The sequence below is a fragment of the Mercenaria mercenaria genome, chromosome 17 (genome assembly GCF_021730395.1).
Source record: "Mercenaria mercenaria strain notata chromosome 17, MADL_Memer_1, whole genome shotgun sequence".
Lineage (NCBI taxonomy): Eukaryota > Metazoa > Mollusca > Bivalvia > Venerida > Veneridae > Mercenaria > Mercenaria mercenaria.
In genome coordinates this window covers 47089122-47111147 of record NC_069377.1, presented here as the reverse complement: position 1 = coordinate 47111147, position 22026 = coordinate 47089122, and the positions used below count along the sequence as shown (strand labels likewise).

The window sequence follows — 22026 nt, the reverse complement described above, 5'->3', positions numbered from 1 at the left end:
TTCATCTGCATTTCAAACAGTACAATTTTACCGTTTTGAGGGACCACGTTTTTTGCCTCAGGACCACATTTTCTTTAAATTTTCCAACGGTGGCCTACAAAAGGTTCACTGTATATGAATATTTTGTAAATTGAGGTAAGTGCCGACACATATGCTTACCAGCTGAAGAGTTATAGGTACGATCAGTGAAATACGAATTAAAGTACACTCGGGTCCTAGAGGTTAGTTTCAAAGCTAAATGTATATATTTTTTATTAAATTCATTCGAACGCATGCAGTGGAATTTAAGAAAAGATGTAAATGTATGTATATGCGTTGCCAGAAAGATATTTTTTCCGGATTTTTAAGAAGTCTTTCAACAATTTTTTCGCCTAGACGCCATTCAAGTTTTATAGTGTGTTGTCGAAAAAAATATGTCGAAACACTTTGAAAGTATAAAGTTCTCTGATTATAAACTCACAGCGTTCCTCTGGCAGTGAATATCTCCCAAGTACACGTTAGTTTTCAAAACGTAAAATATTTCAAACCGTCTTCGTAGCCAAGTAGCACGGTACAGACTTGCTCAATTTCACACATAATTAAAAGTCATTTATGAAAAGCGGACAGATTTTAAATGTCAAATTTGTAATGATAAAGATGTTTAAAGATTTAAAATGTTTTCTAAAAAAAATAAAGATTTACTCCCCCGCCTTACTTGTACTGACGTTTGTGTAAGATTGAATAACACGACTAATTATTTTTGTTATTGTGTGTTTAATGTACAAACCGACAGAAAAATAATCAAATAAGTATTTTTCTTCAAGATTAATGGGTTTCGACTGTGATTTTATCCACGTTTGAATTCTGCACCGTCATTATATTTTTTGGTAGAATGTAATTAGACGTAATTTACATACACTAGAGGATTTTGTTTGTACAGACAGATTTTTAGGTAGACAAACAAAAAGATTGTTTATTCGACGAATTTTGTACTTTTGTGTAAAAACGTGCTGAATGAATATATCACAAAGCAAAATTAAACACATTTTAAATAAACTACAGTCAAACCTATGTTAAAGACCACCTCTGAACAGAGACCACCTGGCTCTAAAGACCACATGTTTTGTTTCCCATTTCAACATTTACAGTGTATTTTAACCTGTGAATAAAGACCACCGCCCAATAAAGGCCACATTTTGTCTCTCACAAGGGTGGTCTTTATAGACAGGTTTGACTGTATATTGCAAATAAACATATGATAAATGATCCCTACAGCGTGATACAAAAACTAAAGTTTTATATTTTGTTATTTCCCATTTAGACACCATTGGCGAAATAAAATGTTGTTGAGCATAATATTGGATCAAAAATTTAACAGAAAAACCAATAAGATCACCTTTTTGTTTGGAATAAGGACTTTACAGAATGAAGGTTCAAAATGAATGAATACAATATATTTATTCACTCTTACAAAACATTTACTAATTTCAGAGTGGCCTGAAGAAGAGGAAAGAGAGGATGAAAAGGTTACAGAAAAGTCCTCCCCACGTCAGTCACAAGTTGCAGTAACCTTGCAATGGTATGTATCATATTATAATGAAATGTGATTTTTCTAGCAATTGTTGAGAGGTCTAAACATATTGTCACACCATTCATACGTATCGCTGGCATGCTAGACGCATACCATGGTTCCCTTAGGTCCTTCTGGGAATTTGTAAGAATGTTGAATCACTTAAATTTTCAATTTCGTTGTCATTGCCGTTGCTTATGCCCTATAGTAAAGGAAAAGTATTGTATATATTCGTTATTTAAAGGCTCATAATGCCTCTGTATAAAATGTGGCTGCCACATTTTATGTCATGAACTTTCTTGTTAAATCCTATTTCCGATAAATGCGGCTTTCTGAATATACTAGAATGTTTTATTGATTCTACTGTTTTTAATTACCTCCCTTATGGCTGTAACTATAATAGTTCATGTGCACTATTAAAAGTAGTTCTTTCCTAACCATGTAATTACAAATGATATCTATTTGGAAAGCTGTTTAATCTGTTTTTAAGCATTATGGACTTTTAAAGGAAATTGTTGAAATTCCTTTACCATGCGATCAGTATCTAAGTTTTTAACGCTGTTTTTTTCTGTCGTACAAAATTCTGAAAATAATAAAAAACAAAATTGTTTTTGTGTTCTCTGCATTCCGCCAATTCTATGCCCGTTCTATGCACTTTCTTACTGAAGTTTTCGAATTAAGATTTGCTGTCTACATTATCTAGCGCTTCCTTGTTTTAATCTTAGATTCTGAGATATTTTTTGTGTATTTTCCTCGTCATGAAAATTTATAAAAAAATCTATCTCTATATTCTTAGAATTTGTTTTAACAAATTGTTTCCTTAAGTTAGTACTCCCTCAAAAGCCAGTTTTAAGGATTTTTTTTAATCTTGTCCATCCTTCGTTAGAAACTGAAAATCATTTTAGAGACGAAGAATAAACAAACAGTTAACGGTCATAGCCGATAAACAGAGACAATATTTGATTAAGCTTTACTTTAAAGTTAGTACGTATGGTATGTTATCACGCCGTAAGCCCTTAATTTACTCCTAAATTTCATAATACTGATAAATGGTTTTCCTTAAGAAATAAGACAAACAGATGACATTGATTATTATATTGTTGCTATAGAGATCTGAAAACGATGTACGTGAACTTATCGCTCCATAAACTTAATGTGACATTTTTAAATATACGTGATTACTGAATACTTCGTATTTGTAATGTATTGGATGATTATTCCGAATGATATTTGAGCCGCACAATGGGAAAACCAACATAGTGCGTTTGCGACCAGCATAGATCCAGACCAGCTTGCGCATCCGCACAGTCTCCATACTGTTCGCTTTCAAAGCCTATTGCAATTAGAGAAACCGTTAGCGAACAGCGTGGATCCTGACCAGACTGCGCGGATGCGCAGGCTGGTCTGGATCCATGCTGGTCGCAAACGCACTATGTTGGTTTTCTCATAGTGCGGCTCAATTTTCATTTACTGTTGGTCAGAGCGCAATAGGAGCTACAGACGCTTATCAGCTGAGGGAATAAAAATCACCTAATCATCACTTTAAACACGGTGAATATATAAGACAATGGTATCCATGCACTTTGATGTTTTTCTGCAGCAGATGATTCTCGTCCTTGAGCCAACATGGAATGTTTTTTCTTCTTCATATATTTAAGCAAATTGTTTTTCTCTTAAAAAACTACAGCAAAAATACCAGAAAAAGCAACCTAGCAGCCGTCTAGATTTTTAACAGAGATATAATTGTAATAAACGCGGACTTAGAATGTCACTTTGGAGGTTAAAAATATTTATAAAAGGTGTCATTACAAAATTTTAAAGCAAACAGAAAATGGAAAACACATCTGTAGTGAATATTCTACTGATACGTGTGAATAGTTAATTTGACACCCTCGGAATTTAATAAGTTGCGAAAGAAAACTCGGAATAACAAGATAATCAAATATCAGCGTAGACTTGAAATCTTGTCAAGACCTTTCTGACATTGAAAAACAGTGTGTAAGATAATGATGGAAAACTGTGAAATTCAGTTTATATTTGAGAGTAAGGTCACTCCTGTTTCATCTAGGTGAATTCCACAGTCAGTTTAAGTAAATTAAAGTGTTTTAGCACAAATTGTTTTTCATTTCCCCATTCCCCGCTATCTACACGACCCCTGTGAGAGTTTGACACGTCGAGGATATAAATGATAATGTTTATGTGTTTAGAAATCTCTTCATTCGGATATTATCACCTGCTACCGTTGAGGTTTTTCCTCTCGAGTGATACACCGGAATGCCCACTATGTGGCAAAGAGAAAAATAAACAGTACAGACAATCACAAATTCAAACTACCAAAATGAGTAATTTCGCTCTTATTTTATTCTAAACGCCCCCCCCCCCCACCCCAAAGAGAAACATCGTTCGATGTCTGCTAACTTTGCGCCAGTAGGTAATACGACTAAATATAGCACACTTTTACCAGACGCTACCAGCATGTCGCAAATCGAGCAATACCAAAATGGATGCACATCAACGATAGACTGCAAGACCAAGCCTACATTTCTCGCATAAAACACTTCTTTGCTAAACTTACAACTTTCACTTTATGTTGGAACCAACAAGCTTAGTCGTGAAGTAACTATGGAAGGTCGGTGCACCATGCTAACTGCCAAATGTTACATGATCAATAGTTACCTTACTTATCAGCCATTTATTCGTTAATATATCTTTATCATCTCATGGAACATCTTGAAGGTGTTGAAATGTATGAGACAAGGTCTTTATCCAAGTTGTGTGTTCAATATAGCAAAATGAGTATTGTTTCTAATGATTCTTGTTTATCTATCACTCTCTATGGTATTTTTGGTATTCTTCTGATTTAGAATTAAAGGTCACATGGTTTTAGCATATTTACCTAAAACACTTCAAAACACGTTTTACAATTAAAAAGCATATGTTTTTTCTTCCAGTTTATTAAGGCACCCACATTTAATGACTAAAGCCGCCAATATTATGTTTGATACTGATGCAGGGGTAATAGGAACAAACGACGATCCTCCACCTTAACATGTCTTGCCGACTGCATACTAACGATGATATCAATAAGTGAGAAATGTACAATAAACACACGTGATGTTAATGGTACAATGGCAATAAAACAGAGTCATCCTTTTTGTTAATCTTAAAAATATTAAACGACTTAAATTAAGGGGATACTGTCATTTAGTAAGTTATACATAACTATAAAAGTCACTCTGTGGATAAAATTGTACGTTTCTTTGTATAGAAACAACGCAAATATTGAAAAAGGGTTATGAAGTATTGCCAGCTGCCCAATAGCAAAGCATTCCAACCTTATTAGTCCCTTACTGGTTGAAAACCAGTTTCGGTGACTATAGGAATGCGCTTTTCCGTCCGCCATTCCGTCATTCCGTCCGTCCTTCCGGATGTCCGTCCGTCCGTCCGCAATTTCGTGTCCGGTCCATAACTCTGTCATCCATGAACGGATTTTAATATTACTTGGCATAAATGTTCCCCATAATGAGACGACGTGTCATGCGCAAAACCCGGACCCCTAGCTTAAAGGCCAAGGTCACAGTTGGAGGTCAAAGGTCAACAGGGCTTTTTCCTGTCCGGTCCATAACTATGCCATCTATGAAGGGATTTTAATATTACTTGGCACAAATGTTCCCCATGATGAAACAACGTGTCATGTGCAAAACCCGGACCCCTAGCTCAAAGATCAAGGTCACAATTGGAGGTCAAATGTTAATAGGTTGTTTTTTTCCTGTCCGGTCCAATACTCTGCCATCCATTAAGGGATTTTTATATTACTTGGCATAAATGTTCCCCATGATGAGACGACATGTCATGTGCAACACCCAGAACCCTAGCTTTAAGGTCAAGGTCATGTGTCATGCACAACTTTCAGACCCCTACTTCAAAGGTCAAGGTCATATCACTTGGCAAAAATGTTTCCCATGATGAGACAACGTGCCATGCGCAAATCCCGGACACCTTGCTCAAAAGTCAAGGTCACAATTGGAGGTCAAAGGTCAACAGGTTTTTTTTCCCTGTCCGGTCAATAACTATTCCATCCGTGAAGGTATTTTAATATTACTTGGCATAAATGTTCCCCATGATGAGACAACGTGTCATGTGCAAAACCCGGACCCCTAGCCCAAAGGTCAAGGTCACAATTGGAGGTCAAAGTTTAATAGGTTTTTTACCCTTTCCGGTCCAGAACTCTGTCATCCATTAAGGGATTTTAATATTACTTGGCATAAATGTTCCCCATGATGAGACGACATGTCTTGTGCAACACCCAGAACCCTAGCTTAAAGGTCAAGGTCACACTTTGAGATCAAAGGTCAATGGGACTTTTTCCTGTTCGGTCATAACTTTGTCATGCAAAACAGGATTTGAATATCAGTTTGCACAAATATTCCCCTTGATGAGATAATGTGTTGTGCGCAACACCCGAGCCCTTATCTGCAAGGTCAAGGTCACACTTGGAAGTCAAAGGCCAAAAGGGCCTTTTTCCTGTCCAGTCTGTAACTCAACAATCCTTAAAGGGATTTTAATATTACTTGGCACAAATTTTCATCACCATAAGACGGAGTGTCATGCACAAGAACCTGGTCCCTAAGTCAAAGGTCAAGGTCACACATAGAGGCCAAAGGTCAAATACAAGAATGACTTTGTTCGGAGCATTTCTGCTTCATGCATGTAGGGATTTTGATGTAACTTGGCACAAATGTTCACCACCGTGAGGCACCCTTGTTTTTAGAATTACGTCCCTTTATTGGTTTTATAAATAGATTATATTGTAACTTATTTATTACTGTTCATAGGGAAAAATCGAGACCAGTTTTCTGTGGTATAACATGCATGTTACATCCAAATTTTAGGAGCATTTTGACCTAACTCTACCTGGTAAAGAGTTTCTTGTGGACTTAGACGTGTTTGTCGCTAGTTCACAACACCCTTTCCCTAAATAATAATAAATTCAACTTATTGGAAAACTCAAGCATTGTGCAAACACAAAGTGTGACGAACTTGTTGTGACTACTGGTTGTCTAGAATAAAATATACTAATATGGTCAATCGAGTTATCAGAACACTTGTACATTTATACTAAAGAATTCACTTAGAATCAGAGCACCAACAGCGCATGACTATAGACAGCTGTATTCCTTCATGCTCACTCTTACATGACATGTTTACCTCAAATTAGGTTCATTGTTATTATGCAACTTACACTAGTTGACAAATTTAGCAATATAATGTTTTTATTGCAATATAACATATTTGAACAGAGATGAACGTCAATTCAACATATGCATTTCATTTAATGACTGTATCTTTAGTATTTTAAGTTCCATTATCACAAGTTTTCTCTAGGTTAGATGTTTTACCAAGTTCTATATTGTATATCTAAATAGTTATACATTGAAATAAAGCACAGTATCCTTAAAATGATCATGTTATCTTTTTACAAGATTTCTGCAGTTTCAGTATTTTACCATGCTCTAAATAGTTATGTTTTTAAGTATGTCATAGTCACCTTTAAATAATTATTATATATTTTTTATATTATATTAATATCAATAATGAAAATTCCCCCTTACCCCAGGTTGTCAGAGAATTACGAGAAAGCGGAGGGTGTATGTTTGCCTAGATGTGTCCTGTATCAACATTATTTAGATTTTTGTAAGAAAATGAAGTTCACACCTGCTGGTGCAGCCACATTCGGAAAGGTAAGATTTTCAAAAAGTTTTCAAACTAACCAACAAAATATTTATGAAACGTTAATGAGTGTAATTTTTGTAGAACAGCAAAATTCTCTCTGTTTTATTTTAAGTAAACATTTTACTGCTTGACTAATGCAGTAGCTAGATTCTATGCATATTCATAAAAACTATGTTTTAAACACGTTTGATCGACTATTGATACTTCCTGTATAATATAATAGACATAGATTTGAAGATTAACTGAGTAAAGTGAACTTTTAATACGGTAATTATTTCTTACATCATGCAAATTCCGCAAATTAAATAAAGGGAATAACGTAAAAGAAATTATTATGTATCATATACATTTAGCTTAATTGAGGTCAAGTGCTCATAGTCTTTACCTGATAAACATTGACACATATAATTACAGTACAACCTCTCCAGAGCGGCCCTCTCTTAAGCTAAACCCTTTTTATAACAACATCATCAAAATTTCCCTAAGCTGAAATATACTCTCCAGAACAACAACCTCTACATAACAGTCAATATTTGTATCTCACAAAGGGTGTTGCTCGACAGAGGTTGCACTGCATGTGACTTTTACATTTCATAAAAAGAAAAAAAATGTTCAGACTGAAATATATAAACAAGTAGAATGGAAAAGAAGACATTATCTTTGTGCCAGTACCATTACAGTTTACTATATTCATCGAGGTCACACTGCTCTCAGTTGTCTTTACCATTGTCTTGATGTTGTGAACGTCATTACTTTTTTAGATTATTCGACAGAGATTTCCAAAACTAACAACGCGACGTCTTGGTACACGTGGACAGTCAAAGTAAGCCACTGAAATAATTATATCTTAACTATATTTTACACTCAGCGAATTATTTCCATTTTCAGACGAGATCTTGGTCTAATTTTTGTTGTTATTACGACGTATATTTACAATATTAAATTATGTTAATTGATAAACAGGTTTGTTTGACTTATTATATCCCAAATAATCCTGTAATATGCGATGCCATTTTGTATGCCTTCATTGTCTATAAACATTGACATGTTACACGTAATCTTACAGAGTTATGTATACATCAGCTTGTCATTTCATATTTAACATGTATGTATTTAATTAACGTTCATATTGAAGATATTCAAAGTTTTCAAAGGTATGGTTTTACCAGATATGCTCGAAGTGACGTCCATTTGCACTAATATTTGTTATTTAACCTTTCTTTCACTGACGTGCATGTTTCTGTAACAAAGGTTATAACAACTGATTTTGCACACTCTGTCTTTCTAATATCCATGTAAAAGCTAATCATAAGAAGTCTGATCAGGTGAATGAACGTCCTTGTTTATGACGTCAAAAGACGTCATTTTGGATCTTGTTCTGTAAACTCGTACTTCTCGTAACTACTGAATCTCATCAATAATGAAATGTAAATACAATGTACATACAAACTATATATACAGTGAAACTTTAAAATATGCAGAATAATTGTATCGAATTAATTGTTATTAATAAAACTCTTCCTAGAAAATATGGACATACGAAATGGTAGCATATATTATGGACTCCTTTTTGTACCTTTTCCATATTTGCAAGAAAATACGTCAGTTATAAGCAGATTTTTACTGGTTGTAGGTATCACTACTACGGCATTGGCATCAAGGAAACATCTATTTATTATCACTCTGTGTACTCTGGGAAGGGACTGACACGGTACAGTATTTTTGCATTTCATTCAAACATTAAACATATCAATTATCACATACATGGCATGACCGCGGCCTGATAATACCACCCGCAGCAGTGCTGCAAGAGTCTAGTTTCCTCCCAATTTGCGCTCCCCGAGATTGATTCCGGCTGGTAACATTTTTATTTATTATAAGGTAACCTACGGTGTTCCGTTTGGACCATACTGAGCGTCTGGCTATATGTAAAAGCACGTCATTTTGAACGGCGAAACATATTTTACAAGCGTTTCATAAACGTCGACGCTTAAAATTAGTTTGCAGTCGCTTTAGGAAATTTATAATGAAATTCTACGAGCACCTGTTCAAGTACGAAATCTCAATATCACCAACGTTCCTCTTTCTGTTATTTGATTTGATGAGAGTACTTTTGATAAAGTCAGAAATCAAGTGCTAGGCCACTTCAAAATGCTTAACGGATAGAGTGCATTTAGTTAGCTAACCTATACATGTACAAAAATTTCAGTTGTGCAAACGCGTTACAGACTTCTTTAAAGTTGAAAAATATGAGACGCCGGCACCAGTATCTCTTATAGTGAATAGAATAGGTATTGTTGTTAAGATTTTAAAACATGTACAAGTAGATCTAGTTATCAGATATGTGATATGAAAAAAAATTGAGCATTGTAAACAATCATGCTGACTTTTCTCGATTTTCTGTCACTATTGTATGACCGATATTTCCGAATCTTTTTGCAGCTATAACATATGATAAATAATAAATGGTTTGACGTTATCGGGCTATAATAGCTTATTTGTTCATTTCAGATTTTCTGGAATCAAGCTAAAGACAGAGGTATCAATTTTATGCCATTTTGTGCCCTTTTAATAGACACACCGTATCATGCACTCAATCTTTATCAAATTATGACAAACTCTTTTTCGTTTTGTCTTTAATGGATAAAGTAGGATTACAGTACACATAAAAATAACCTAAGACAACCCAAGTAGGTGGATACTCGTTAAGCCTATTATGAGTGCATGTGGGTAGAAAGAAAGAATTCTGTACGCCCTAGTGTTATTTTGATATTATTTTACGACGAAATTTGCCTGATTAAAATATTGGAAGAGCTTTGTTTCTGTAGGAAATAGCAACCTCAAAACATCCAAGTTTTATTGTTGTGTAGGAAGAGTGAAGAGATTCTCGTTTTTAGTTACAGACTTATTTATCCAAATTTTACGGTTAAATTCAGTTTTCGTGATCTCTCGAAGCCCTGAACATCCTTTAACTCTTGGGGCAGGAAATATCCTGTCTTAACTGAAAAACCTATGAAAAAATGACTTTTCCTTTGATCTCACGGAGTTCTAGAATTACCAAATTATAGACACCGATAATCAGTTGGGTGTCAGTTTCTCAAAAATAAATATTTCCTACGGGAAAACAGAAGTTGCTTAATGTAGGTGTTTCACTTCTGGTGGATGTTGCATTCCTGTCCATACCGCTAATTCCCAGTTCGAAAATACCTAAAAAGGCTCCCTTTCGGTGGAAAGTCACAAAATGACCCTTTTTGCACGTAAAGGACTGCAAGTAGTTGATTGAAAGACCATACACGATTGGGTTTTCCCGTCGGTTAAGAAGGGCTGATTTCATATTACAGTTTATTTGTAATGAAGTATAGAACAGATGGCTTAGAGAGACTCAGGGAGACTTGAACATTGTCAATAATGCTCTGATTAATGGTAATCGCTGAACGGTTTCGTAAAACAAACACGTCATTATAATAGCTCCATCATGGCTGCGCATACCCACGATGTTAGAGAAAACTATTGATCAAATAAAAGATCAGAAAAATTGAATGAAATAGTTTCAATTTAAGAGTAAACAAAAGGCTTATTTCTGTGATTATTCGTTTTTTCAAAGAAGACATTAAAAGTTTTTATACATTTAAGATACCTTTAAAGATGTAATTAATTATATACACAGAACAATTAGATGATATAAGTTCTAACTGGACATAAATGTTATTCTATAATTTACTCATTTTTCTTGCCCTGACAACTATTCGACACGCCAAATGATTAAGGGATTTTCTAATGATAACACATGCCTGTTTTAAAGATATACAATTTGAAATGTTTTCATTTCATTATTCGTTCTTTAAAAGAATGGGAACTTGAATCAAACTTCCATTCTATGAAGTAGGGGAGATTACATAACTGTCGTTTTATATTGAACTTATTACACGAGTTGAATAAAACAAAATGAAATGCGAGGCTCTGCCGAGCTTTTTATCAATTTTATGTAACGAGTTGTGGAGTGGAAAGGCACATATGTAATACGTTTTTTATTATATGTGGGCTTTTCTTGCTGAAATATGATTTTTTTCTTTGAATTTTATCTACAAAGTCAATCTGTATTTAAAAGGACGTCAACGTGAAAGTCGTACTACACTAGTAACATACAAAAATTATGTAATGACTTTATTTCACTCCCACGACGTCAGATATTTGATCAAGTAAATTAATGTTAAAGAATTTTCAATAACAGAATATACAATAAGAAAGAAGAGTATTATCTGTTTTACAAAAATGCCAACCATTTTGTCTTCCTGATTAAATAAATCAAAACCATGAATTTTATTTTTAGATCTGCATTAAACTAATTACACTTTGTGAATACGGAAAATCTTCACTGATATTCAAAGTCATAAACAAAATCTATCTGACCACTACAACCCTGACCCCCTCGCTTCTACTATAGCTGTCAGCCAGTATATTTGTGGAAAGAGAAGTTAGTATAAATCTCGATCTCATCTACAGCTGTAGTAGCCTTTTAACCAAATACCCATTTACCGTCAATACTATAGATAGATACATGTAGTTTAAATCACCAAACACTGGTGGGCCGAGCGTCGTCATGAACTCAAAGGTGTGTTTCAAAGTTTTGTTTTTCAAAAGTGTGACAGTGACATAGTAAGACTCAAAATAGCTGCATACGCAAGATTCGGCAATTTTAACAAAATCCAACTTTTATATCTTTTCTATTTGTAATTAGTTTTCAGATTTATTTCAGTCTTAAACTAAGGATAGATCAGATTGATTCCAATCAGCTCATTTTGTATTTAGGTCTCTTCACGTTTCTTTGTAAATGTATCGTACTGGAAAGGTTTAATGACCATATTTTTCATGTTTGAATATTTTATATCTTTCTGTGCAGGGGTCGAGTCGAAAGTATTCCCTGAGTTCCAAGACGGGCACTCTTCTACCAGAATTTCCAAACGCCAAAAACCTTATCCTTCCAGCAGGCACCGATCTTGATAAGGCAAAAACATCCTTCTTCATATAATATGCAATTATGTCATAGGAATATCTTAAAAACATCGTTTAAAAATAATTTATACTTATGTTATATTTTCTGTTGCAAATAGCAATAAGAGCGAACACATTACCTAGTTCTTATCATTTTTTTTCTTTCTCGCCTTGCCAATTAGGAAATGACACTACATTTTTTCCAAAACACGTGTATATTTGTTTTGAGATGACTGTTAACTTTCCTGCAACGTACCGCGAAAATACTTAGCAATAGGCTTAAAATCATTTTAAATGTCATTGAGGTACGTACGACTAAAACAAAAACTGATATTTTATTTTATAAAGATGTATTAATTTTCTCCTTCTCTTGTTATTTAGATGAGAACGTTTATTATGATGTACAGAACTCACTGTCAGCGAATCTTGGATACAGTTATCAGTGCAAACTTTGAGGAGGTATGTTATTATAAATTCAAAGTATAGTGATATGAAGATTAAGGAAAGGTAACATTTCGATGCCTGGTGACCCCGTGTTTTTTTTTTGGTATCATTTGAAAGAATTGTGTCTGCTGAACAGGAGTTAGTAAATAAGATGACCTTAAATAGTATGCAAGAATCATTACAGTCATATTTGTTTTGACTGCGAAATGCAATGAAATGATAAATCTTCCACTGTGATAACAGGATTTCTGTTGAAGCATCATTGAAGACTATAAAGTAAAAAAAATCTGTAACATATTTTTGTCATGGAATTTTCTTTTTCAGTAGACAATACATTGATACCAAAATAATATGAGCTTACCAAACGTCAATATTTGATTAAGTTCAATGACACTGTTATATAGAACTTGCTTATCTGTGAATCGGATACCTTAGGTTTCTCACAGTTTCATCAGCCGAGCGCATGTCTGTCGCAGTTACTATTTTTATATCATTTCTAGGAAAACACTGGATGCGAGGCTGCAGTGCTTTTCAGGCACCACTTATCTGCGCTGACTGTCAATAACAAAAGACAAATAGACGCCATGAATTTCCTTAAATACTCAGTCTAGAGAAGGTCTAAAGCAAACATTGACTTTAGATGAAAGTGATGTAAGAGCTGCATAATTCGAATGTATACATATAATAATGGCCAACCAGAAAGTATGGAGAAAATTCACAGAAATTCTTCACACAAGAGCACGGGATCAAAATGCAATAGAAACAATAAATGTGTCAAAATACTGTAGAAAGCTATAATTGTTTTCCATAATGGATATCCGCTGGACGTAATAACTAATATATTACAGCAAGAAATATTAGATTTTTTTTATATTTACAGGTGCAAAATTTCTTGGTACACTTTTGGCAAGGAATGCCCGAACATCTTGTTGATTTGCTCCACTGTAACCTACTGTCTGATATCATAGCTCTATGTGATTCTATACTGTATAAGGTTGGTGTTCATTTCTTTCGGAGGTTTCAGAGATATTGACTTTAAATATCCCACCCCACCCTTTTTTTAAGAGACATTGAAGACCAAAGGTATACATGTAAACATTAATTCAGACACTGATAGAACTGAACCACCGACTGTCTACCAGCCAACTTTGTCAGTCATAAGTTTGGGCAGTTTTGAACAACCGATAAAAAGTTTCATGTAATTATATGTGCCTCATAAATGAGTCGCAAACTGTGGATGGGCGACCTGATAATGTCTTTTGCGGTTTAATGATAGCAATATCATTCATTCAAAATTATGAAATATTTCCCTTTAGAGCAAAAGTTAAAAGTAAGAAATTACTATTTGAATTTGCCATTATGTGTATAAACCTATTTGCCCAATTTTTTAAAAGTTGTTTTATCTTATTTGCAGGTGTTAGTAGATGTTTTAATTCCTTCAAGTATACAAGAGCTGCCGCAATCGTGAGTTTGTTAAGATAAAGTACTTTCATAACCAAAATATGTTGGGTTAAAAAATGTGTATCCCCGTTTACATACACATAACCAAGTTTCGAACCATCCATTTTTACCTTGCATATATTACTTTTCAGACGATGCACTTATTATATATTTTTATCTTTACTGAATAAGCACTTTTCAACATCAAGTAAAGTCATTTGTATTTTGCGATGTTCAGTGAGATTCTTTAGCCTTTAGCCTGCTAAATTTCTAAAATGGACACTTCCATCATTTAATTTGGACAGGACCATTTAGTATTCAAAGGGATGTTCAATGAAAGTTTACTGACTGAATAGCGAACAGTGCAGACCATGATCCGACCGCAGGCTGATCTTGGTCTGAACTGGTCGCAAAGGCCACTTGCTGCCAGCAGGCTAAAGGTTAATGATATTGCACACGTTTTGAAATTTATATTCTTAAATGCGAGGTGGCCAGTTAGATATTCTGCTCAGTGTACAGTAACTGAGAAATAACAAATAGAAGTTAAAATCAATATGAGCCGTGCCATGGGAAAACCAACATAGTGGGTGTGCGACCAGCATGGATCCAGACCAGCCTGCGCATCCGCGCAGTCTGGTCAGGATCCATGCTGTTCGCTAACAGTTTCTCCAATTCCAATAGGCTTTAAAAGCGAACAGCATGGAGCCTGACCAGACTGCGCGGATGCGCAGGCTGGTCTGGATCCATGCTGGTCGCAAACCCACTATGTTGGTTTTCCCATGGCACGGCTCATATAAATTATTTTTAAAAAGTAATTGAGCAGGGTTTGTTCATCACTTGAAAATCGTTGTAGACGTTTTACTATTTAACAAACACTCCTTTTCTACTTTGAAAAACATCCCGTATACAATATTGTTTATCAATATTTTTGCACCAAGCACCAAGACCTGTATTCACAAAAACACACACACACACACGCACGCACGCAAACAAATAAAAAAACTCCACCAAAATATGATAAAAAATCGCTTTTAAAAAGCAGTTTTTAACTTCCTATTTAAAATCTTACAAATTGCGCATGTCTTTATTGATGAATCATAAAACATGTGATGACAACAATGCAGAATCATCGGCGACGTGCCTAGACTTCCAAGTCTTTTTTAATAGCCATCCTAGCTTGTTTTCCACGTTCCGAGCGTATCAACAATATTCTTATAATAATCGTGCACAATCTGTGAATTTTGTTTAACTTTATCATAAATCTTGTTAATGATTCTTCCAAATTGATCCCCATGCTAAGCAACCTCGGTACCCATTTGTAATTACCGTGCTCCTAGCCGGGTGACATAGAATTTAGCAATGGCTACAGTGGCATTTGAATAAATTGTTCGTAAGAGGGGAAAATGTATTATCTGCTTTGTGTTATTATATGTGTTTAGCTTCTTTTGCCTGTGAATTTTAAATCACACAGGCTACGAACGCTGATACTTTCTAATTTTCAAGCGTATTATATGATAAGCTGTTTTAATCAAGGCGAAGCTGTCGGGAATAGGAAATTAATTCCTTTCCGTTACGAGATACTGAGGTTGAAAAATACGTGACTTTTGAAGCCTTTTAGATATAAAATTTTTGCATTTTTTATCGTTTCATTTTTAATCGTTTAGCAGTTTAAATAATTTCTGTTTTGGACACCATTCTTTGTTCACAGATTGCACGGCGAGATGAGAATGTTCACTAAATTTCTGCCTTATTGGTTAGAGACCTCTATGGAAACAGTCCCAGACCATATACAGCAACGAAAAATAGAAGGTACGATACGATGTTTCCTTACGATATGTTTTAAAAGAATTTGTATTACAAAATAGGAAATTCGGAATTATTGCAAAATGCGACTTAGTGCACGATATTCACGCAGCTAAAGGCATCTCTGTTAAGTATGTCAGAAATAACTTTGTCTTGTGCTGTGTCTTCGGAGACGTCTATTTGCTACTGCATTAGAAATCACTTCTTACCATGCATAATAAAACATATCTAATGTCATTTCACTATGAGTGTTTTCATATGTTTTAGTTGCAAAGAGTTTTATCCAGAGTTTGAAGAGACAGTCATCGTTTGTTCATCTTGCTCAGGTAGGGGCGTCCTTTGTACATTTTATTCTCAAAAACTGCTTCGGTCGTCAACCACCTTTCCCCCAAAAATGTATGTAAACTATTTATTTTAGATAGCAGAAAATGGTATTACTCTACCCGTGTGAACCAGAAGTGTATTTTTTAACTTTTGAACGTTTCTTTTCATGCGATTTTGTCAGTATTGCTGGAGAGTAGCTGAAAACTGTATGTCTATCTCTTCGGTGAACAGGATAATAATATTAAGAGTAATAATAACACTTTGATTTCCAAAATGTAAGAAAATAATTCTAAATTGAACATTTTTGAAGATATATCTCGGGGAAAATATTGTGGTTCTAGAAATCCCTCAAATTGTAGAAAATGTGTGAATATCACGTGGTAGTTGGTTGACGACATGAAATTTAAATGTTTGTGCTTGTTTGGAATACGAAATTGTTTACTATAAAATCAACCTTCGGACTGTCTAGTATTTTGATATATTTCTTTTCATAGATGTCATGGTTGAATGAAAGGGAAACATATTGACTTGCGCTTGAAACAAGAGGTTCAATAGAAAAGAATATCCCGAGTATTAATTGCTTCAGCAGTAACGCAAGGGTTCAAATGCTGTTTGTAGATTGAATGATCTATCATTCGCAAGTCTAAACTGTGTCTGTCTTTTAATAACGAAATTGTTTGTTGCAGACCGCTCGATCTGTTGTCATGAACCAGGACATCGTGTCACAGATGGTGAAAGACATCTCTAATGTAGATTTTGTAGATATATGCAGTCAGGCAGGATTTATGGACCCATCAGCGAATCCAAAATTCTGCGTGAAAATGCAAGACTGTAAGTGGTAACGTCAAGTAGCTAATGCTCTGTACAAATGGTAATTTATGTCATTTCAACGCCTTCTGCCAAATATTTTCAACCTGCTGTGACAGATACCCAGTCGGTCTAGTACAACAGTTCTAAAGTAGTCCGTCTAAACCAGAATTATAGTTTTGACAGTTTATGCAAATACGTTCGAAGTAGTACATAATACGACAAACGCTTTCGAATAGATGTGCGATTTTCATCTTCAATTTCATATGTTTAACAAGATATACATCTTCATTATTGAAGAATTATTTTTCACATGTATCAGTTTTAACTGTGGCAGCAATATAATGCCATGTTAAAGCAAATTAGGCAATTCGGCAACAATGTTGGCAATGTGACATCGAATTTAGGCCCTATGGAAAAATGAATTAAATCCGTTTTTTTCCCCATAGAGATCGATAAGGTACTGCGCATGCTCATTGGTTCTGGGTATCTGTACGTGCAATACTGAAAGAGTGGTTTTATACATGTTTGTTTTAAAGCAATGTCCTTTCTTTTCAGTCTATGACGAATTCAAGGAATTACTGAGTAAACAATCTTCTATTGAAAATTATACCGAATGGATAGATGACATTGTAGACAAGTGTGTCATAAAGGTAATGAAATAATCTAACTCCATGTCTATTTATTCAATATCTATTTACCAATATCAATCTTTTCGGTGTGCAGTACAACACAGTCAAACATAATTTATATAGAAAATACACAATAGTACATAGAAATCTAAATGAAGGAATAAAAAGTTTCTTATCACAGCTGGTACTGAAGCATGCTTTAATCTCCCCTTTTATGTTATATGCGTCATGTTTTGTTGTAATAAAACATTTTAGAAATAATATTTCCAAGACAATGTCTTGTCGTTGAATAACGCCCTCGTGGTTCAATTCCTGCGCATCGGAACTCTGAACCCTGATAAATTAGGCGGCAAACCAAACGAATGCATTGATTATTTGTTAAACGGAATCACAAATTAGTCGTATTAATCGAAAATCACGTTGTTAGGAACTGGGCTCTTTTTCCTTTAGTTGAACCAGTCAGAAACTACTGGCTGGATCTAAAAAAAATGTAACAATATTTTTTATTTTTTGGTGACGACCTACTAAAATTGTTCAAATTGTTCCGGTTGGTTTGAAACTTAGCCTCCAGAGCTAAGAATAGAAAACATTTTAAAGGACAACACCTGTCCGATTTTAAAATAATTTTACAGAAATGTCCTTTGGGCGGTTCTCTACCAAGATTGTTCAATTTCCTCAAAAAAAAAAAAAAAAAAAAAAAAAAATGAAAAATGTGGCCGCAAGGGGACATGGTCACTTTTCGCTATACAGTGTAATTAAAAAAAATGTTTTGGTCGGATTTAAAATGATTTTACACATATGTTCATAATGTGGTTCTCTGTCAGTTTCTTTCAAACTGTTTTCAAACTGTTCGCCCGATTTTAAAACAATTTTACACAATGTGCATTGTCAGCCCTTTATTAAGATCGCTCAAATAAATTTGATTTATGAAAGGAACAGGGCAATCAGAGCTACATATAGAATAATTTTCAATCAATATCAACTCGTAAATTGTTATGAATTCACAGAAATGTTCCTAACTTTACCCTCTCCCATATTTGTTCCGCCAAAAGCACTGACACTAGGAGGCATTGTAAATTTTCCCTTTACAACTGGGTTCATGTTTTCTTATGGGACGACTTCTTTTTTTTTTCATTTCAGCCAAGTGATAACGATCCTGAATTATTCAAGGAGAAAGCTGCGGAATTCCTCTTACACTGGGGAGCGTTTGGTGGCCTTCTTATGAGGGAACTAACATTACAGAATGCAACATCGTTTGGTATAAATATTGTCTCCCTTAGACCTTGCTAGTTTATCCTTATTACGCAAGTGCTTTTTGTTTTTGTTTTGGTAAATGAAATCATAAACATAATTGACACAAATTGTACATGTTCGAAACATATTTTAGCAAAGATATATACCAATTTGATTTGGGATATTACTACGGATAATGAAATGAGACACCATGATTGATTTGAAAAAAAGTAAATAGTTTAGTTGGGTCTGATATTTTACCTGTATATTTCTTTAAAGCTTCTATACACTTGGTGCATTTGATGTTGGACGAGTACGCGTTCTTGGTCATAGAGACTCAACAAGAGGCGGAGGTAGAGAAACTACTCCAGAGAGCTGTGCAGCGACATATGAAAAACGCCGGTACGTTTGATACTTGATTAATTGAAGTAAGAACATAAATTTGCACATCTACCAAATGAATGCAGCAAAAGCTTTTTCCATAATGGAAAAAATATAGTTGAATATTACTGAATATGTTAAATTGACATTCATATATATTATTCTCAGGAAGGCGTAGATGGAAATAGTAACTATAAACTCTCATTTCTTCGACATGATAATTGTTTGTATCAAATGAAACAATAATATACAAATTATGCTTTTGTAGAGGAAATACAAACAAAGGCAGTCGTTCGTAACGCAACAAACAAGGGCATGCAGTCGCCGAAATGCAAGAAAAGACGACCTATAGAGGAAACTGATCATGGTATAGTGATAACTGAAACTGAAATTCGTATTTGTTCTATTCTTACGATTCACAAATCATGCTTATAAACCATATAAACAGTTGTTATGCAATATTGATAGTCAAACATATGTCAGTTAAAAAATTATAAAGTCATACTCGAATGATATCCAAAGTAATGTTTTGCCAGGCAATGAAGAGTAGCAATATTTACTACCTATATGTATGTCACTTCTCTTCTCTAGATGGTCTGCAATTTGCAATATTTATACATTTTCTTCATTACAATTTACTGTTTCAGATAATTCCATTCAAGCATCAGATTCTAGATTAGGATCAAACAACGACTTGCACAGCGTGACAAATGACCATCTACCTAATGGAACAGCATTTTCACGGCCACTTCCAACACACAATAAAGACATTCATATCCAAGAAAGCACTTCTGAAAACAACACTACTCAAAGAATACAAAACGGAACAATATCAGTTCCTCCTGTAAAACCGTACCAGCCTTACAACAACACGTTTGACAGACCGACTTATCTACCTCAATTTGGGATCGGATCCTACACAGACTATGTTGGAGTTAACCCCCCTTTTAGTAACGCGAGATTTTCAAATTACTCCGAAACTTACAATCAAGCGTTTCCAACGACTCATTTTGGATCAAATATTTCACCAGTTGCTGGTAATTACTGGACAGACGGACGGACACATCACTCACTGTCAGACCCTTACCAGTCATATAATTACAATAAACTAAATGCAACATATGACAGTTTAAATAAAACAACGTTGCTTAGAAACAATGCATACCAGGAGACAATAAACAGACAAGCGTTTGATCCAGCCAGATCGTATTACAGAGGTCCTCATGATAATCTCCAAGGTAAACTAACTGATGTTACAACTGTATATCTAGTTGATTGAATAATTGAAATATTTAACAAAAAAATCAGATCTGTTAATTGGCGAAAATTTTGACCCAACAGAGTTCAAACCCGGAACCTCCACGTTCAGGCCGGCGGCTGATTATTTCATTATGTGTGACATTTTTGTTTCAAATTAAAGAAGAGTTTGTTGTTTAAAATATTGTCAAATATTTGCCATTTTACACCCAGTTTGTTAAGTTGTTTTTCACTTATTAGTAGAGATGGTACATAAACCAAGTTCATTTTCGTACAGAGGAGATTTCGATTGTGTAATTGTGCTATTTTAGCGCGATTCTCATTATTATGTGTAAGGACTGACTATAAAAACGCATTCAAGCCTCTCTAAGAACTCGGTGAAAATGTAATATGTTTAAATTTGTTTCAGTTGGACCACAGTTGCAGATGGGAGCATACGGTACTAATTTTATGGACATAGCGCCACCTGCCGGCCAATACTGTTACCAGGATGACATCTTTCCTGCAACCATGGCAACGACATTCGGAAAAACGTTTTTGTCAGGACCATTTAGATGACCAACTTCATTTGTTATGACATCAACAATGAGCAATGTTCAAAAACTCTTGAATTTAGTTTTGATGCTTGTTTTGGCTCGCCTGTAAAAATTGCATTGAAATATGAGAACTGAATGGCAACACCGTAGTATAAATCAAACATAATTATATTTTATATTTCACAAAAAGTATGTCTTCAAATGAAGACAGAAAATATGCGATGTGCATAGCTGAGTATATATCTAGCGGTCACCGTTTGCCACTAAATAATGTCGGCCAATTTAGGTGTTTTTGCAGGTTGTCCAAGATACATAATACACTCAAATACCAGAATTTTCTAGTGGTTCTTCAGCTTGCGAGGTGTAAAGCACCCAGTTGGTGTAAATAATTCACAATTTCATCTGAAGCATCATAGACTCCAGGCTGAGCAGTATTCATCTTACAAATGAACAACAGATAGTACTGTAGAGTCACAGGAACTATGTTCGCTCTGCTTGTTGGATTATAATAAAAAGTCCCCTGTTATTGTTTCTGTCCTCGTAACATTTATTATCCCCCGCCGAAGGCGGAGGGATATAGTTTTGGCGTTGTCTGTCCATCCCCGTCCGTCCGGAGCCATACCTAGGAAGTGGTTTTAATATTTAAATATAACTTCATGTACATGTTCACCACTATAGGGGAATGCGGCCGGTCAAGTTTAAGTCAGATTACCCAAGTAACACCAGAGTTATGACCCTTATTAGTTTCTGGTGTACTATAAATATAGCAATTTCTGCTTCATAACTTGTGACATATTTGACCTAGAACTATGAAACTTAAATCGAATTTAGATCACCATAATGTGGTAGTGCACACGCATTTCGTAAGGATCTCTTTAGTAACTTAACTTAAGTT

The 22026-nt window shown here is 34.8% G+C and overlaps 1 protein-coding gene across 1 annotated transcript in view; it reads left to right on the top strand.

Annotated features, from left to right (window-relative positions):
* Nucleotides 1–21644, top strand: part of LOC123537559 (DNA-binding protein RFX6-like) — a 36173-nt gene extending 14529 nt beyond the window's left edge. Inside the window, exons 2-19 of the mRNA XM_053528075.1 lie at nt 1471–1558; nt 7167–7290; nt 8044–8105; nt 8916–8993; nt 9794–9821; nt 12183–12287; nt 12656–12733; nt 13599–13712; nt 14133–14182; nt 15867–15967; nt 16229–16287; nt 16972–17116; nt 17651–17745; nt 18865–18982; nt 19237–19359; nt 19607–19705; nt 19986–20576; nt 21005–21644. Of these exons, the coding sequence (XP_053384050.1) occupies nt 1471–1558; nt 7167–7290; nt 8044–8105; nt 8916–8993; nt 9794–9821; nt 12183–12287; nt 12656–12733; nt 13599–13712; nt 14133–14182; nt 15867–15967; nt 16229–16287; nt 16972–17116; nt 17651–17745; nt 18865–18982; nt 19237–19359; nt 19607–19705; nt 19986–20576; nt 21005–21153 (2207 nt within the window). The 3' untranslated portion in view covers nt 21154–21644. The remainder of the gene's footprint in view (nt 1–1470; nt 1559–7166; nt 7291–8043; nt 8106–8915; nt 8994–9793; nt 9822–12182; nt 12288–12655; nt 12734–13598; nt 13713–14132; nt 14183–15866; nt 15968–16228; nt 16288–16971; nt 17117–17650; nt 17746–18864; nt 18983–19236; nt 19360–19606; nt 19706–19985; nt 20577–21004) is intronic.
* The last annotated feature ends 382 nt before the right edge of the window (nt 21645–22026 follow it).